General features: G+C 42.2%; 3 protein-coding genes across 8 annotated transcripts in view; 2 read left to right on the top strand and 1 right to left on the bottom strand.

The window, feature by feature from the left end:
- Positions 1–11286, top strand: part of ZNF565 (zinc finger protein 565) — a 33274-nt gene extending 21988 nt beyond the window's left edge. For both annotated transcript variants that reach the window (XM_084960748.1, XM_021097171.2), the window contains 3 exons: positions 131–257; positions 932–1027; positions 9496–11286. In XM_084960748.1, the coding sequence (XP_084816874.1) occupies positions 131–257; positions 932–1027; positions 9496–10766 (1494 nt within the window). In that variant the 3' untranslated portion in view covers positions 10767–11286. The remainder of the gene's footprint in view (positions 1–130; positions 258–931; positions 1028–9495) is intronic.
- The window catches only part of THAP8 (THAP domain containing 8), a 160417-nt gene that overhangs the window by 12155 nt on the left and 129170 nt on the right, over positions 1–19092 (top strand). The window lies entirely within an intron of this gene.
- Positions 1–19092, bottom strand: part of ZNF146 (zinc finger protein 146) — a 106664-nt gene that overhangs the window by 72418 nt on the left and 15154 nt on the right. For 3 of the 5 annotated variants that reach the window (XR_002345318.2, XR_014806119.1, XM_013998374.3), the window contains exon 2: positions 4041–4108. The gene's annotated coding sequence lies outside the window, so the exon portion shown is untranslated. Of the gene's footprint in view, positions 1–4040; positions 4109–8075; positions 8127–19092 lie in introns of all 5 variants that reach the window. The other 2 variants (XR_002345320.2, XM_084960831.1) reach the window with 1 other exon arrangement.

Genomic DNA, 19092 nt, shown 5'->3' with positions numbered 1-19092 from the left:
GGCTGTACTCCTGTGTATTTTGAAAAATCTTTGTAATAAATTGAAAAACAGAAAGCCGTTTCAAAAAAATTAAAATAAAATAAATAAAAGTCGTTTCGTGTACTGGTAGTGCATGGCTTTATTGTTTCAGGGATTGGTGACCTTCAGGGATGTGGCCATAGAGTTCTCTCAGGAAGAATGGAAGTGCCTGGAACCTGCCCAGAGGGACTTGTACAGGGATGTGACTTTGGAGAACTTTGGTAACTTGGTCTCGCTAGGTAAGGACTTGTATATAATACAGGACCAGCCAGGAGGAAACGGGCGGGGGGCGGGGGGGGGGGCTACCACAGTGGGAGGCCGTTACCACCTCTGGCTGGCAGGGGTAAAGGGAGGAAACGCTGCCACCAGGAGATGGTGAGAGCTAGAGGCCTGGAGAAGGGCCAGCTGGTCGGGCTGTGGCTGCCTCCAGGCCTCCTGGGTCAGAGGGAGGGAGAGGGATAAGAAACATCTCAGACTGTCTCTTCCTGCCCGCTGCTGCTTTCCATCGACCAAACCCAATGAGAAATAGGGCTAGGTCACATGGTCCTTACAGGGAAGCTGCCTGGGTCCCAGAGCCTGGCCGGGAATAGTAGGGAATAGATGGGGGAGGAGGAGAGGGCCACCATAGTTATTTACTCCAGATAATTCAGGACTAGCCTTCCGGAATTTCTCATTTCTTCATGGTGAATTTCTAGGAAGACTTAAGTATCTGGCTGTGTTTCCACTGTTTCCAGGGAAATTGTCTGTGTTTTGTAGAAGTGGAAACGGGTAGTGCCATTGGCACCCCCATCTTCCCATCCTTTGAACAAACCACACTTTCCTTATGTCATTACCTCTCTTTCTTAGCGACCAAGGGATTGGGTTTGGGTTTGGGACCCACATAATCATGCCCCATCTCCTTTCCTATAAACAGGACTTTCCATTTCTAAGCCCGATGTCATCTCCTTACTGGAGCAAGGGAAAGACCCCTGGATGATGGCAAACGATATGACAGGACCATGGTGCCCAGGTGAGTGAGGGCTGGGAGAAGCAGCCCAGCGGATGAGTCAACCACTGGCAGTAACTTGAGTTGTCAGGAAACTCCCTCCAAACCCTACCGAGATGGAGGAGTAAAAGCCTGAGACATGCGGACATGAAGAGCAAAGATCTTGCCAGCATCAGCTTCCAAGGGAAGCTTGCCCTTGTCCCATTCATTCCTCTCTGCTCTGTCTTCTCTGGTATTTTCCTCTTCATTTCAAAACACAGTGTGCCCCCTCCTTCCCCAGCGGCAGCCGTTTTACCTGTACTTTGGATCCTTTTTTCTTCAAGTGTCTTCAATCCTTACAAAATAACTTACTTTCTTAAAACAGCTTCTTGGTTTACCTAATTCAGCAATTCATTTACCCTCTTAACTGTTGAGGGGTAAGGATGTCTAGGGGCTGAGGGTAGGTTCTGGAATCAGATTTTCTGAGCTCAGACTCCTGGCTCTGCCACTTACTAGATCTGTGAGTTTAGGTAAGTTCCTTAAATTCTCTGTGCTACAGTTTTCTTCTCTACCAATGGGATAAAAAATAGTACCTTCCTATGTGGTGGTTGTGACTTTTTTATGAGTTAATGTGTGAAAATGCCCAGAACAATGCCAGGCAATAGGCCCACTAAATAAATAAGTGGTAGTGAGTATTAGTAACTAGCACTTGCTGGACAGTATTGGAGGCTTTGAATATTTAGTTATCAGTTACCACCTCCTGACTTCTCTGTATTGTTGTCATTTTTTTTCTTTTTTTTTCTCTATCTGAAGAACACCCTTAAATTTCCTTTAGTGTATGTCTGCTGTTGACAGATTCTCTCAGTTTTTGACCACATGAAAATGTCTTTATTCCACCTCCTTTCTTGTAGGATATCTTCACTGAGTGTGGAATCCTGTGTTGGCAGGAATTTTCTCTCAGCCCACTGCCTTTTCTCTTCCAATGTGGTCTGTCAATAAGTCATGTTCCAATTTTGGAAAATGTTCCACATATATTTAAAACTAGTGCTCATTTTGTTGTTTTTGTTTTTTTGTGGGTGTTTTTTGTTTGTTTGTTTGTTTTTTGTTTGTTTGTTTCTCTTTTGGCTCTACCTGGGGCATGTGAAAGTTCCCAGGCCAGGGATCAAACCCATGCCCCAGCAGTGACAATACCAAATCATTAACCCGCTGCACCACCAGGGAACTCGTAACTAATAACCTTTTCGATTATATAATTTATAGTCTACATATCCTTTTAACTTTCTCTGCACTTGTGCTGTCAAATTCTGAGAGCTCTTTCTTGTATTATACATTTTGCTACCACATTTTACATTTTTCTAAAAATGAAATATAGATCCTTGTTGCAAACTGTATTTTCATCAGTACAATCCATTCTTCATTTTCCCACTTAGTGCTTTTAACCATGAATCTATTTTTTCTAATATTAATATAAAGTGCCCTGTTTCTGTTAGTTTAAAAAATTATGATGTATTCTTGCTTATCCTTTTTTCTTTTTTTCTTGGCTGTGGCTTGCAGTGACTTGATGTGGGATCTCAGTTTCCAGACCGGGGATTGAACCCAGGCTACAGGGGTAAAAGCACCAAGTCCTAACCACTAGGCCATCAGGAAACTCTCTATCCTTTTGAAAAAATTATTGCCATTTTATTTTAAGCATGTCCATTATAATCGGAATTAGAGTTTTGTTTTTTGCTTTTTGTTTTTAAAGTGGCTATACCCCAGCATATGGAAGTTCAGGGGCTAGGGACTCAAGCCAGGCTGAGTGCTGAAGCAGACTGGGGATTGAACCCACGCCTCTGCAGTGACCTGAGCTGCTGCAGTCAGATTCTTTTGTTTGTTTGTTTGTTTGTTGTCTTTTTGCCATTTCTTGGGCTGCTCCCACGGCATATGGAGGCTCCCAGGCTAGGGGTCGAATTGGAGCTGTAGCCTTCTGCCTACGCCAGAGCCACTGCAACTCGGGATCCGAGTCTGCAACCTACACCACAGCTCATGGCAACGCCGGAATCTTAACCCACTGAGCAAGGGCAGAGATCGAACCCGCAACCTCATGGTTCCTAGTTGGATTCGTTAACCACTGAGCCACAATGGGAACTCCTGCAGTCAGATTCTTAACCCACTGTACCACAGCAGAAACTCCTCCAAGTTTCCTTTTTTAATCAATCTGAGATTCCTTGACTCTAATAGAATTTAATCCATTCTCAATTACTTTACATTTTGAAAGAGGTTTAAAGTATATATTTGTCAACAATAAATAAATAAAAATAAAACATGTATTTGTGACAGAGACCTTACATAGCCCACAAAGCCTAAAAAATTTACTATATGGTCCTTTACAGGAAAAGTTCATTAACCTCTGCCTGGATTCACCATACTCTGATTTTGTTTTGGTGAACTGGAACATTTGCTTCATTCTTTCATTATTTTTAAAATATTTTATAAAGGTATAATATGCATTATTCTTCACTAACAATAATGCTGTATATCAGTCATCTAGTCACCTGTGGGCCAGATCTGTCCTGCTCCCCATTTTTATATGGCCCATGAGCCTCTTGAGCCTATTCTGTAAACGCCTTCTAAGGGATGCATATGCATAATTAAAATTATATGCTTGTGGATTTATATCAGTATTTGGCAGTACTATCTATATGAGACAGTTCCATAAGTAAAATACATAAAATCATATTACAGATCAGCACTAACAGATAAACATTTGCCATCAATTCTTTTTTTTTTTTTGTCTTTTTTTTTTGCTATTTCTTGGGCCGCTCCCGCGGCATATGGAGGTTCCCAGGCTAGGGGTTGAATCGGAGCTGTAACCACTGGCCTACGCCAGAGCCACAGCAACGCTGGATCCGAGCCACGTCTGCAACCTACACCACAGCTCATGGCAATGCCGGATCGTTAACCCACTGAGCAAGGGCAGGGACCGAACCCGCAACCTCAAGTTTCCTAGTCGGATTCGTTAACCACTGCGCCATGACGGGAACTCCTGCCATCAATTCTAATGCTAGAGAACACTAACCTTGAACTCCACTTAAGTGATGTGTTACCTCCTCCAGAAAAAGGATTCTCTTCTTCTCCTTCGTAGACCTGTATTCCAAAAAAAAAAAAAAAAAAATTATACTCATTTCTTATTATATTTTGAATGACGTCAATAAAAAATTTATAGCAGTTTGTTTTCTCTCTTGTCATATAAGTGCCTGCATAATATCCTCATTTTCCCCTCTTAAACCAGAAAGCCTAAAATATTGACTATCTGGCTTTTTTTTTTTTTTTTTTTTTGCTTCACACATAGCATGTGGAAGTTCCCAGGCCAGGGATCAAACCTGCGCCACAGCAGTGACAATACCAAATCCTCAACCTGCTGCGCCACAAGAGAACTCCCTATCTGGCATTTTAAAGAAAAAGTTTGACAACCCCTGATTTAGAGGTGCAGTTGAAAGTCCTTTTTTGAGGAGAAAAATATATATAATCAAAATTCTACTTGCCTTGTACTGAAACCAGCTTTAATCACCAAAACATCAGTACTTAAAGGGTTGAAAACCACCAACCAGCTTTCTGGCTTCCCTTTATACTTCGCTTAAACTTACATTTCCTTGGAGGAGTGGACTCCAGGGTTGAGATTGAAAAGGTCTGATATATTAAATTACTCAGTTTTTTCTTTCTGTGTATATTTGTTTCCTACAACCTCTGTAATGGACTGCCACAAACTTAATGGTTTAAAACAACACACATTTATTTTCTCACAGTCCTGGAGATTAAAGATCCAAAATGCATCTCATTGGGCCAAAATCAAGGCGTCCCAAAGAGCTGTTTGTTTCTGGAGGCTCCAGGTGAGAATCAGTTTTCTTGCCTTGTCCAGCTCCAAGAGGCCATCTGCATTTCCTGATCACAGCCCCCTTCCATCCTCAGAGCCAGCAGTGGCTTCTTTACGTCCCCCTTTCTGATTCTGCTTCTCCTGCCTCCCTCTTTCGCTTTTAAGGACTCCCATGACTACACTGGGCCCACCCAAGTACTCCAGGATTACCCCCCCACCTCCTGATCAGCTGAGTAGCCACCTTAATTTCATCTCCACCCTTACTTCCCCCTTCTTGGGTAACAGTATATTCACAAGTTCCAGGGATTAGGACGTGGACATCTTGGAGAGGTCATTATTTGACCCGCCACTCTGTATATGATTTTTTGAAGACAGGTTGTTGAATTTGCATTAATTAAAAGTGTAGGAGTTCCTGTCGTGGCGCAGTGGTTAACAAACCCGACTGGGAACCATGAGGTTGCGGGTTCGGTCCCTGCCCTTGCTCAGTGGGTTGACGATCCGGCGTTGCTGTGAGCTGTGGTGTGGGTTGCAGACGCGGCTCGGATCCCGTGTTGCTGTGGCTCTGGCGTAGGCCGGTGGCTACAACTCCGATTGGACCCCTAGCCTGGGAACCTCCATATGCCTCGGGAGCGGCCCAAGAAATAGCAAAAAGACAAAAAAAAAAAAAAAAAAAAAAAAGTGTATATAGGAGTTCCCGTCGTGGCTCAGTGATTAACACATCTGACTAGCATCCATAGGGACTCAGGTTCAATCCCCGGCCTTGCTCAGTGGGTTAAGGATCCAGTGTTGCCCTGAGCTGTGGTGTAGGTTGCAGACCGGCTTGGATCCTGCGTTGCTGTGGCTTAGGCTGGTGGCTACAGCTCGAATTTGACCCCCTAGCCTGGGAACATCCATATGCCAGGAGTGCAGCCCTAAAAAGAAAAAAAAAAGTGCATATAGTATGACCCCACTGAAATTCTGTATTTTATCCCTAGTAAACCCATTACTGTTTATTCTGTAACAAGTATGATCATTCACAGAATATTTGGTTGGTTTGTTTTCTAAGTCCTTATGATTCTGGGGGAGGGGGAGGGGGGAAGCTTGTTAAATAAGATTTTTGAAAATTGTAATATTACATAAAATTTACCAGTTTGACCGTTTTGCAGTGTACAAATTCAGTGGCATTAATTACATTCATAATGGTGTGCAGCCATCATCCCTGTCCATTTCCAGAACTTGGTCATCATCCCAAACAGACATTCTGTACCCGGTAAACAGTGACTGCCCATCCCCCACCCCGACTTCTACTTTCTGTCTCAGTGAATTTGACAGTTCTGGGTACCTCGTGTAAATGTAGGCAGGCAAATAAGCCAGTGTTTGTATCTGGCTTATTTTACTTTTAGCATCATATCTTCAAGGTTCATGCGTGTTGTAGCATTTGTCAGAATTTAATTCCTTTTTGAGGCTGAATAACAGTCCCTTCATTTTGTTTATTCATTCCTCTGTTGATGGATACTTGGGTTCTTTCTCCCTCTTGGCTGTTGTAAATAATGCTGCTCTGAGCATTGGTGCACAAGTATCTAAGTCCCTGTTTTCACTTCTTTGGGGTATATACCTAGGAATGAAATTGTTAGATCAGCTGGTAATTTATGTTTAACTCTTTGAGCCCATGTCTTAATTTTTTTTTTTTTGTCTTCTTTTTTTTTTTTTGTCTTTTTGCTATTTCTTGGGCCGCTCCCGCGGCATATGGAGGTTCCCAGGCTAGGGGTCCAATCGGAGTTGTAGCCACCAGCCTATGCCAGAGCCACAGCAATGCAGGATCTGAGCCGCATCTGCGACCTACACCACAGCTCACGGCAACGCCAGATCGTTAACCCACTGAGCAAGGGCAGGGACCGAACCCGCAACCTCATGGTTCCTAGTCGGATTCGTTAACCACTGCGCCATGACGGGAACTCCCCATGTCTTAATTTTTAAGAGCCTTTTATAAATTATGAAGATCTTCCTGTTATCCATGATAGAAGTTTCAAATATTTTCCCTGTCATTTATCTTTTGACTTTGCTTTTGGTGGTTTTTGTTCATGTGTAAGTTTAGGGATTGAACCTCCACCACGGCAGTGACTTGGGCCACTGCAGTGACAATGCCAATCCTTAACCCACTGTGCCACAAGGGAACTCCTATCAGTCTTTTCTTTTGATTCTTTTGGATTTTGAGTCATGGTTTCGTTGTTAGAATGTTTCCCTATATTCTATAAGGTAAGCTACCACATTTCCTTCTATTAACGTTAAAACTGTATTTGCAGTTTATTCTGCTATATAGTGGTATAACATATGAATCTAATTTTATCTTCTTCCAAATGATGATTTAGTTGTTCCAACATTTTTTTTTTTTTTTGGTCTTTTTGCCTTTTCTGGGGCCGCTCCTACGGCATATGGAGGTTCCCAGGCTAGGGGTCTAATTGGAGCTGTAGCCGCCAGCCTACACCACAGCCACAGCAACGCAGGATCCAAGCCGCGTCTGCAACCTACACCACAGCTCAGGCAACGCCGGGTCCTTAACCCACTGAGCAAGGCCAGGGATCGAACCCGAAACCTCATGGTTCCTAGTCGGATTTGTTAACCACTGCGCCATGACGGGAGCTCCCAACATTATTTATTATAAAAACTAGTCTTTTCCCTTTTGAGTTAACACCTTTATAATAAATTCAATTTCCATATAAATTTTAGCCTATTTCTGGCCTTTCTCTTGTCCCTAGAACCTAATATTTATTCATCAAACAATCCATTATTAAAAGCCTACTATGTGCTAGGATTTGGTGACAATGGCTAGTGAAAAATGCTTTATCTCTGCCTTTGGGGAGATAAGAAACCACACAAATCAACAGATGAGTAAGCAAATGAAACTCCAAGTACAGCTGATAAAAAGTATTATGACAGTAGGACACAAGTTATGAGAGAGATCAAAGTATATGCTAAGGGTTATCACGCTGAGAGCTTTTTTGAAAATGTGAGTTTTAATCTATCTGAGACTTGAAGAGAAAAGCAGCCATATAAAGAGCCCAGGACGGGGTTCCTGATAGAGAAGAATCTGATGAAGATACAAGACAGAGAAGACTTAAGATTTATTCTAGAGGCTCAAAGGAGGCCTGTTACCTAGGGAGGAAAGGGGAGAATCCTCTATATGAAGAAGCACTGTCCTTGGTTGAAGATAGAGCAACAGAGTGACAGCAAAGACAAGTAGGGATCTGCTTTGCCAATTACCTGTGAGCCATGGTGTTGAAACTGGAATCTGTTCTAAGTGTGCTGGCGAGGCTGCAAAAAAGTTTAAGTAGAGATTCTCATTTTGCCTGGCCTCAGCATAATGTGATAGAAAGTGTTATAAAAATATAGAAGCCAAGGAGTTCCTGTTGTGGCTCAGCGGGTTAAGAACCCAGCTAGTATCCATAAGCATGTGGGTTTGATCTCTGGCCCTGCTCAGTGGGTTAAGTATCCGGTGTTCCCATGCGTTGTGATGTAGGTTGCATACATGGCTTGGATCCCTCATTGCTGTGGCTGTGGTGTAGGATGGCAGCTGCAGCTCTGATTCAACCTTTAACCTGGGAACTTCCATATGACACAAGTGCAGCCCTAAATGTGTGTGTGTGTGTGTATGCCTTATTTATATGAAATGCCCTGAACAGGGAAATTCATAGAGACAGAATTCAAAATTACTAGCTCTCTGCTGTTAGTGATTGCAGGGGATGGAGGGAATGGGGAACGGCTGCCTAACGGGCACAGCGTTTCTATTTGGGATGATAAGTGTTCTAGAACTAGAGGGTGACAATGACTGCATAACACCAGGAATGTACTCTTTAAAATTGTACATTATAAAATCATTAAATGGGGAGTTCCCGGCATGGCTCAGTGGTTAATGAATCTGACTAGGAACCATGACGTTGTGGGTTTGATCCCTGGCCTCGCTCAGTGGGTTAAGGATCTGGTGTTGCTGTGAGCTGTGGTGCAGGTTGCAGACGCAGCTTGGACCCTGCGTTGCTGTGGCTGTGGCGTAGGCCAGCAGTTGCAGCTCCGATTCAACCCCTAGCCTGGGAACCTCCATATGCCACAAGAAGCGGCCCTAGAAAAGGCAAAAAGACAAATAATAATAATAATAAATTAAAATAAAACAAAAAAGGATACAATGAACTTCTTTGCAAAATGGAAATTGACTCACGGACATTGAAAAACTTATGGTTACCAAAGGCGACAGGTTGGGGGGGAGGGATGGGCTAAGGGTTTAGGATAGAAATGTGAAACTGGGTTGTGATGATGGTTGTACAACTACACATATAATAAAATTCATTGAGTTTAAGATAGATGGATAATGTACACACATGCACATACACACATGCCTTGGCCATGTCTCATACAGATTTTGACTCAGTGTGGGGTAGTTCTTGGACATTTCTTTTGTTACAAGGCTTCCTGGATAATTCTGATCTCTAACAAAATTGAGAACCACTGGCTTAATTTTTTTCTTGTTCTTTTCTGGCATCATGTTTGTGCTTTAATGTGCTTTTTAGAAATTGCACAGCAATATTTGAGACAGATAAACAGTTCATCTATTATGGTTATGATTTTCATTTTCTCTCTGGTGTTACTATAGAATCTTTACAAGTTGTATTTACTTTTTTTTTTCCCGCAGACTGGGAGTCCAGGTGTGAAAAATTTCTACAAAAAGATATCTTTGAAGTAGAGTCATTCAGTTGGGACCTAATGAAAAGCCTTAAATGCCACAATTTTGAAGGCTCCGGTTTTAGAGATGACTGGGAATACAAAGGCCAGTTTGCAAAACAGCAAGCAAATCATGAGTGCTATTTCAAGGAAGTGAAAATCACCTATGGAAACATGCCCACTTTTGAGCATCATCCATCCCTCACCCTATATTCCAGCGATGAGACTGGCGAGAAACTGATAGACTGTAATGAATGTGGGAAAGCCTTTAGCCGCAGCTCACACCTTATTCAACATCAGAAAACTCATACTGGTGAAAAGCCCTTTGAATGTAAGGACTGTGGGAAGGCCTTCAGTCGGACCTCACACCTTGTTCAACATCAGAGAATTCATACAGGTGAGAAACCTTATGACTGTAAGGAATGTGGGAAGGCCTTTGGTCGCACTTCAGAACTTATTCTACATCAGAGACTCCATACTGGTGTCAAACCCTATGAATGCAAAGAATGTGGAAAGACCTTTAGGCAGCATTCACAACTTATTCTGCATCATAGGACTCACACAGGTGAGAAACCCTATGTATGTAAAGACTGTGGCAAGGCTTTTATACGTGGCTCGCAACTTACTGTTCATCGGAGAATTCATACAGGGGCTAGACCCTATCAGTGTAAAGAATGTGGGAAAGCCTTTAGACAACATTCACAACTTACTGTACACCAGAGAATTCATACTGGGGAGAAACCCTATGAATGTAAGGAATGTGGCAAGGGCTTTATTCATAGCTCAGAAGTTACTCGACATCAAAGGATTCATTCTGGGGAGAAACCCTACGAGTGTAAGGAATGCGGGAAGGCCTTCAGACAGCACGCACAGCTAACGCGACATCAGAGAGTTCATACTGGTGACAGACCCTATGAGTGTAAGGACTGTGGGAAGGCCTTTAGTCGTAGTTCATACCTTATTCAACATCAGAGAATTCATACAGGTGACAAACCCTACGAATGTAAGGAATGTGGGAAGGCCTTTATTCGTGTTTCCCAGCTGACTCATCATCAGCGAATTCATACTTGTGAGAAACCCTATCAGTGCAGAGAATGTGGAATGGCCTTTATTCGTAGTTCACAACTTACTGAACATCAGAGAATTCATCCTGGTATTAAACCTTATGAATGTAGAGAATGTGGGCAGGCCTTTATTCTTGGCTCACAGCTCATTGAACACTACAGAATTCATACTGGCTAGAGACTCTGGATGTTAGGGATGTAGGAAAGCCTTTTTCTGGAATTCATGCCTGACCCAATATTAGATGCATAGTGTGATTATTGTCAGAGAACCTTCATTTGTCATCTCCCTTATGGAACATCAGGTGACTCATATCAGAAGAAAATTCAATAAATGTGGGAATTCTTTTTGCCTCACACTCACTGTTAGCTAAGCATCAAAGAGCTTATAGTGAAAACAATTTAATTTGAATGTAGAAAAGCCTCCTGTTACTTAAAATATGTTAAACTTCTGAGAATTCCTAATAGAAAATGACCCTATTAAAATATTTTATGACTGTGCCTTTTGCCATATACCTTAACATTATCTCACTTCCACCAACTGCTGACTGTATGACACTGGGCAAATTATGCAATGTCTCTGTTCCTCAGTTTACTTGCTTTTAAGCGGTGATAATTATATACCTACCTAATTGAGTTTTTGTGAGGACTGCCTGATATTTTTGTAAAGCCTATGCTCAATAAATATTGTCATTAATTAATAACAGTATTACTGTTAAGGAGTTCATGTAAGAGGAGGACCTAACGAACATATCACATGTCAAAAAGCCTTCACTAACCACTTGTCAGGATAACACACTCTGAAAAAAGAGTAGTAAAGTGTAATTGTCATGAGAAGATCTTCATTTATAAGGTTGTAAATTTTGAAGATGAGAAATTCACAGAAGAGTAGTGGAAAAAAATCTGCCCATTTAGAAATCTAAACCTCCAAACATGTCATTTCAAGAGAATCAAAACTAAAATTACAAACTAGAAATGGATGACGGTAGACTCTACCTATCAAGACCAGTTCAGTGTAGCTGAAGCTGCACACCTGTCAGAACCGAAGGATTGAAGGTAGGGGCCTTTGTTCTCCAAATGTCGATCTCCAGCACCTACTCATTGCCAGTTACAAACTAAATACATAAATGCATGAAGAGTCAACCCTTAAAAAGTTAAGAGAAGTTACCACATGAACCCAACAGTAAGAATGATTATTTAAAAAAAAAAAAAAATTTAATAAAACCAAAAACAGTCGTAGACTTAATCTGAAGGGTATTTAACAGTATAATAGACAATTGACAACTCTAATACAGAAAAAAACACATTTAACATTATGAATGAGGAAGGGGTGGACTTTTATTTTAATAGCTACTAGGCATGACTTTATTCTAATATATTTAGGAATTTAGAGAGAGGGAGTTCCTGTCATGGTTCGGTGGAAACAAATCTGACTGGTATCCATGAGGATGCAGGTTCAATCCCTGGCCTTGCTCAGTGAGTTAAGGATCCGGCCTTGCCTTGAGCTGTGGTATACGTTGAAGGTGCGGCTTGGATCCTACGTTGCTGTGGCTGTGGTGTAGGCCAGCAGCTGCAGCTCCGACTGAACCCCTACCCTGGAAACTTCTATATGCCATGGATGCAGCCCTAAAAAAGCAGAAACAGGGAAATCTAGAGAGAATGGATTTTTACAAAAATAACAAAATTGGTTCAAGAAGATGTAGGATTTCTGAGCAATCAATGATTGTGGAAGGACGTAAAAAGTCATCAAAACTCTGACCCTTTAAAGAAAATGTTTTAACCTCCAAAAACTCTTAAGGGACAGATAATCCCTGAGAGAAGCTTGCCAATTTATCTTTCAAGGCTAAATAAAGTTATGATTTAAAAAACTCAAAATGGAGTCCCGTCAGGGCTCAGCAGTTAACGAACCCGACTGGTATCCATGAGAACATAGATTCCATCTCTGGCCTCACCCCATGGGTCGGGGATCCCGTGTCCCTGTGAGCTGTGGTGTTGGTCACAGATGTGGCTCGGATCCTGCATTGCTGTGTCTGTGGCTGTGGTGTAGGTTGGCGACTGGCCTGGGAACCTCCATGTGCTGCAGATGCGGCCCTAAAATGACCAAAAAAATAAATAAATAATTTTAAAAAAAAAATAAAAAACTCAACAAAGATAGCTCCAGAAAGAACAAATTGTAGATATCACCATTTGTGAGGATAACTATAAAGATAATCTCAGCTACTTTAATCCAGTCTATTAAAGTTAATTTTAGATGGAATGCCTGGAATTGCGCCTATTACAGATTAAATGTGTTTTCAGAATTTTGATGTAATTCCAGGATATGACAGTGATGGGACAAGAGCCTCGATCCAACTCTAGGGACATCTGGATCAGGTCTTATGAAGGAATCTGAGGTGTCTTTAAAAATGTATCTTAGGAAGCCAGGCAGTGTCTGGGGCAGAGGACCTATTTCACTGTGATGCCATCCATTCTCAGTCATCCTGGGGTTCAGTAAACAGCACCTGATTTTCTGCATTTGCCACTGCCTACAAAGGGTTAGAAAGCAGTATTCAGTATGTCATTTTTCTCTAAGCGTCTTAATGATTAGGATGTGTAATTGGAGGGACTGAAAACTATGACATTCAAAGTGATCACTCTGAATTGTGAAAACACAGGCACAGGATAAAAGTTTTAAAGTTCAGTTTTTGTATACAGGCATAAGTGAATCTCCACACCTTTTGTTACACATTCTTCCTGTAACAATCATTGTTATCAAATTCTTGTGTATACTTCCTGATTTCTCTGTTTGCTTAAGTGTTGACATACACTTAACACTCTTTATAAAAATAAAAATAGTAGGAAGTTTCTATACATGGCTATTTTTGCTTATTCATACACTGGAGATTAGACGTCAATACATATGTAGCAGCCTTGTACTTTTTTAACAGCTGCATAATATTCTATGTGTTTCATAATTTAATCTTAGCCATTTAGTTTTAATTATTTTTTGCTCCTTCCAATAATCCTCTAATAAATATCCTTGCACATACATTATTTTGTATATGTGTGATGTATCTTTAAGATGAATTTCTGAAAGTGGAAATGTTAGATCAAAATGTATATACTTTTTTAACTAGCAAACATCAAAAAGATGTTTATACTCTTTTAAACTCTCTATCCTCACAGACTATTATAATATACCGCAGTGCCCCCATGACCAGCTTCAATCCTCATCAGCTCGCGTCCAGGCTTGTTTTGTCTGTATTTCGACCCACTCCCACAACTCCATGTTATTTTTGAAATAAATCTCAGATGCATGTTTCATCTGTAAAAATTATAACACGTGTCCCTAAAATATATCACAACTTTAGAAAAGATTTTCATGCCTTAAAAAAAATTGACAATGCTGCCTTATTATAGCCAATGTTCCAATTATTTCATAAATGTCAATTTAAGTTATCAGGATCTAAATAATGTGCACAAATTGCAGTTAATGGTTGTTTCTTAAGTCTCAATCTATGCATTCTCCTTCATCTTTTTTTTTTTTTTTTTTTTGGTCTTTTTAGGGCCCCACTTGTGGTATATGGAGGTTCCCAGGCTAGGGGTTGAATCAGAGCTGTAGCTGCCAGCCTATGCCAGAGCCACAGCACCTCAGGACCAAGCCACGTCTGCAACCTACACCACAGCTCACGGCAATGCTGGATCCTTAACCCACTGAGCAAGGCCAGGGATCCAACCTGTGTCCTCATGAATACTAATTGGGTTCATTTCTGCTGAGCCACAATGGGAACTCCTCTTTCACTTTTTTTTCCCCCCCTAGGGCCTCACCAGTAGCATATGGAGGTTCCCAGGCTAGGGGTTGAATCAGAGATGTAGCTGCCAGCCTAGACCACAGCCACAGCAACACCAGATCCGAGCCACATCTGCGACCTATACCACAGCTCAAGGCAACACCAGATCCTCAACCCACTGAGCGAGACCAGATATCGAACCTTCATCCTCATGGATACTAGTCGGGCTCATTTCTGCTGAGCTACCATGGGAACTCCCTCCTTCATCTTTTTTTTGTTCCCCTTGCAATTTATTTTGTAATGAAACTAGTTTGTTTGCCTTGGAGAGTTTCTCAGAGCTTGTTTTTTGTTGGCTCATCCCAATGGGTAGTTTAACCTGCTTCTCTATCCTTGTTCCTTTAAGTTGGTAGTTGGTATCTAGAGGCATGACCAGATTGAGGCTCCATCTTTCTTGTTGCTGTTAAGACTACTTATAGGTGGTTAATATTGAGAGACATAATATTTAGGTATGTGTCTTTTTATGATGGTAGCAGCCTTTGATGTTCAGTTGGTAAATCTATTAATTTATTAGAGATTGCAAAATAATGATACATTATTTCTTCTTCCTTTATGAGCTAGATTATTTATGTGAAGAAAAACTTCGACTACTGTTTGGTTACCAGGTTACAATAAGGAAAGCCAGGGGACATGCTTCTTTCTTGCTCTCTGTTGGTTTTCAAAATAGTGAATCGGTTTCCCTAGCATTCTGTCATGGTAACCGGGAAGTTTGGTAGGAGGGGGCGGTGTATGTAAAGCATATTCAGTATGTTTAAATCCGTTTAAGCTGTGTTTTTGTTTTTGTTTTTTTCCTTCTGCATTGGAGTACTCTGCCTTTTATTTTTATTTATTTTTTTTCTTTTTCTTTTTTAGAGCCGCAAAATTTTGATATTACACAACTCAGAGTTACTTAAATAATTGAAGCATACCTAAACTGAGCTATTCCCAGTCATACAAATAAGTTCTTCTAACTCTGTTCTTTCTCGTCAGCAAGTGGCCCTTCAGTGCCCATTCAGTTCCCCAGGGCAGACACTCAGGAACCATCCCTTGGCCTCCCCGTCCCTGATTATTTGGAAATCTCTTCTGCTTCTACCACTAGGACATTTCTGGAGCACACACACCCCTTTCCTAAGTACCATAAAGAGGTACTTTAGGGAGCCAGGATTCCAGAGGCCAAATTCAAGTCCTGCCAGTTTACTTGCCAAGTGGCCTTGAACTAGTTTCATAATTTGTATCTAGGCAGTAATTTTTGTGTGTGGATATAAATATTAATATGCCTAGAACACACCTGGAACATAGTAAAGTTTGAGTACATTTACTTTTGGGGGGGAGGGCCATACCTGCAGCATATGGAAGTTTCCAGGCTAGGATTCAAATCTGAGCTGCAGCTGCTGCACAGCTCACAGCAACACCAGATGCCCAACCCATCCACCAAGAGAGGCCAGGGATCGAACCCGTGTCCTCACACATACTAGTTGGGTTCATTACCTCTAAGCCACAACGGGAACTCCAAGAATACATTTACTTGTATTTCAGTTTGGTTCAACAGTATTTATTGAGCACTTACCATATGCTAGGCACCATTCTAGGCACTGAAAATACAGCAGTGAAAAAAAACAGACAATAAAGCCCACCTTCAGGGAGGTTGGGTTCCAGTAAGGGAAGAGAGGCCCACTTAATGGGTAGATTTTGTACTGTGTTGGAAGGTGTTACACATCAAGGTGAAGAAAGGGCACGCTAGGAGTTCCCTGGTGGCCTCGTGGTTAAGGATCCAGTGTTATAACTGCTATGGCTTGGGTCACTGCTGTGGCGTGGGTTCAGTCCCTGGCCCGGGCATTCCACATTCTGTGGGTATGGCCAGTGAATGAATGCATGGATAAATTAAATAAATAAATAACACTCATTTTCAGTTAGAAAAGAAAAAAGGAGATTAGGAATGGGAGGGAGGGCACAACTAGAGTGACGACTAATTATTTTATTTTGTTTATTTATTTATTTATTTTATCTTTTTGCCTTTTCTCTAGGGCCGCTCCTGCAGCATATGGAGGTTCCCAGGCTAGGGGCCGAATCAGAGCCACAGCAACACTAGATCCGAGCCGCGTCTGCGACCTCCACCAACAGCTCACGGCAACGCCAGATCCCACTGAGCAAGCCCAGGGATCGAACCCAAAACCTCCTGGTTCCTAGTCGGATTCGTTAACCACTGAGCCGTGGCGGGAACTCCAATGACGACTAATTATTGTCATTACCAAGTATTTAATAATTATTTATATACATTAATACTTATACATGTTCCCTGTTTATGAATTAATGAACTTGCTACTATTTATAATTGCTCAGTGCTAATTATTATGTAGTATAATCAGTGATTTTTTTTATCATTGTTATCATTTTAATTATTCCCTTAACTCAGCCCTCATCATCTCCTATCTGCCCCTGGAAATCTGGATCTAAAAGCAAATACGTCACATCAGTAGTCTTTGCTCACTTAAGGAATAGGGGCCAGGCTCCCTGACCGAGCTCTAAGCCTCTCCCTTAGGCTCAAACCCACTCAGCTCACCAGATCCAGCTGGGCCCTCCATGTACTACCTAAGCCACTTGCAGCTCATCCTCACAACACAATATTTCCTACAATGCGATGAAATGAGAGAGGGGACAGGGTCACTCTTTGCGCTCATCTGAAGTGAAAGAGAAGGATGCTCTGCGACCACAAAAATAACACCGAGCTGCAGGGTAACCACTGTTCGTCTAGTTTCTGATACTAAGGTAAAGACTGGTGTTCATAAGCAGATTACTTCCAAAAAACAAAGGAATATTAAAGTCCCTTTTAGGCACCAAACATTAGTGTTCGTAAACATGACATTACTTAAAAAAAAAAAAAAAGGAATATTAGAGTTCTTTTTAGTCACCAAACTCTTCTGAAAGGTTATCCAGATGGCATACAGTATGAAAATTAATCACAGAGTTCCCGTCTCGGCGCAATGGAAATGAATCCAACTAGGAACCATGAGGTAGCGTGTTCGATCCCTGGCTTTGCTCACGGGGTTAAGGATCTGGCATTGCCATGAGCTGTGGCATAGGTCGAAGACGTGGCTCGGATCCTATGTTGCTGTGGCTGTGGTGTAAGCCGGCAGCTGTAGCTCCAATTCAACCCCTAGCCTGGGAACCTCCATATGCTGTGGGTGCGGCCCTAAAAAGCCGGAAAAAAAAAAGATGGCCACATCTTAATCCCTAGAATCTAGAATCTTATCTGGCAAAAGGGACCTTGCAGATATGATTAAGGTGAGGGTCTTACAATGGGGAGATGGTCCTGGATTATCCTGGTGAACCCACTGTAAGCACAAGAGTACTTACAAGCAGGTAGCCGGAGATGTGACAACGGAAGCAAGAGGTCGGAGTGACTGAATGAGGGGGTCACAAGGCAAGGGATGCAGGAGATTCTAGAAGAGACAAGGCTTCCCTGGAGGCTCCAGAAGGAAGGGCTGCCCACATCTCGACTCTTCCTAATGAAACTGATTTTGGTCTTTTGTGTGTGTGTGTGTGTGTGTGTGTCTTTTGTCATGAGGCATGATGGGAACTCCCAACACCGTTTTTTTTTTTTTCTTTTTTGTCTTTTTAGGGCCACACCCGAAGCATACGGAGGTTCCCAGGCTAGGGGTCTAATCGGAGGTGTAGCCGCTGGCCTACGCCACAGCCACAGCAATGCAAGATCCGAGCCTCATCTGTGACCTACACCACAGCTCACAGCAATGCCAGATCCCTAACTCACTGAGCAAGGCCAGGGATCGAACCCACAACCTCACAGTTCCTATTCAGATTCGTTTCCCCTGTACCACGATGAGAACTCCCCAAGACCATTTTTTAAAAAGACTATTCTTTCTCACTGGGTGCTCCTGGCACTGCCCTTCACTCTTATCGTCTTATTTTTGACCACAAGGTTCACAACCCCCCAGGGTCTGGGGAGAAGGCAAGGATGGAATAGTGACTACTAATATGCTTCCTGGAAATTTGCAGAAAAGTTAACCCCTTTAGTCAAAGTTCTGACTTAAGGGCGTTCCCGTCGTGGCTCAGTGGTTAACGAATCCGACTAGGAACCAGGAGGTTGCGGGTTCGATCCCTGGCCTTGCTCAGTGGGTTAAGGGTCCGGCGTTGCCGTGAGCTGTGGTGTAAGTTGCAGAGGCAGCTCGGATCCTGCATTGCTGTGGCTCTGGCGTAGGCCAGCAGCTGAAGCTCCGATTAGACCCCTGGCCTGGGAACCTCCATATGCCGCAGGTGCAGCCCTAAGAAGACCCCAAAAAAAAAGAAAAAAAAATACCTGGACATATAACACACCCATTCATTGATATGTCCAAAGGCTGCCGTGTGCGATATGCTGCCAAAATCACAATTCCAGGACCAAGACACTCAGTCCTTCATCTGCTCGAAGCATTGGCTAGACGCCTTGCAGCTGGGCTCCTCCCAGTGCGCGCTCTTGTCTAAAAAAGGTTTCAAGGTAATATCCCCTTTGCAGAGGTAGTTTATACATCAAAACCACTGAGCCCAGTTCCAACCACTACAATAGAGTGAATACTGCGATGAGTCACACAAATCAATGGTTTCCCAGCGCACATGAAAGTTATGTTCACGCTGCGCTGTCATCTATTAAGCGACAGTATTACATCTTTAAAAATAGACATACCTTATTTTTTAACATACTTTATT

The sequence above is a fragment of the Sus scrofa genome, chromosome 6, assembly GCF_054392235.1.
Source record: "Sus scrofa isolate SSC_HxYL_T2T_F1_AM1 chromosome 6, Sscrofa_HxYL_maternal_Yorkshire_Landrace_v2.0, whole genome shotgun sequence".
In the NCBI taxonomy this organism is placed as follows: domain Eukaryota; kingdom Metazoa; phylum Chordata; class Mammalia; order Artiodactyla; family Suidae; genus Sus; species Sus scrofa.
Note: the sequence above shows the minus strand (reverse complement) of the source record. Positions and strands in the feature narration are given on the sequence as shown.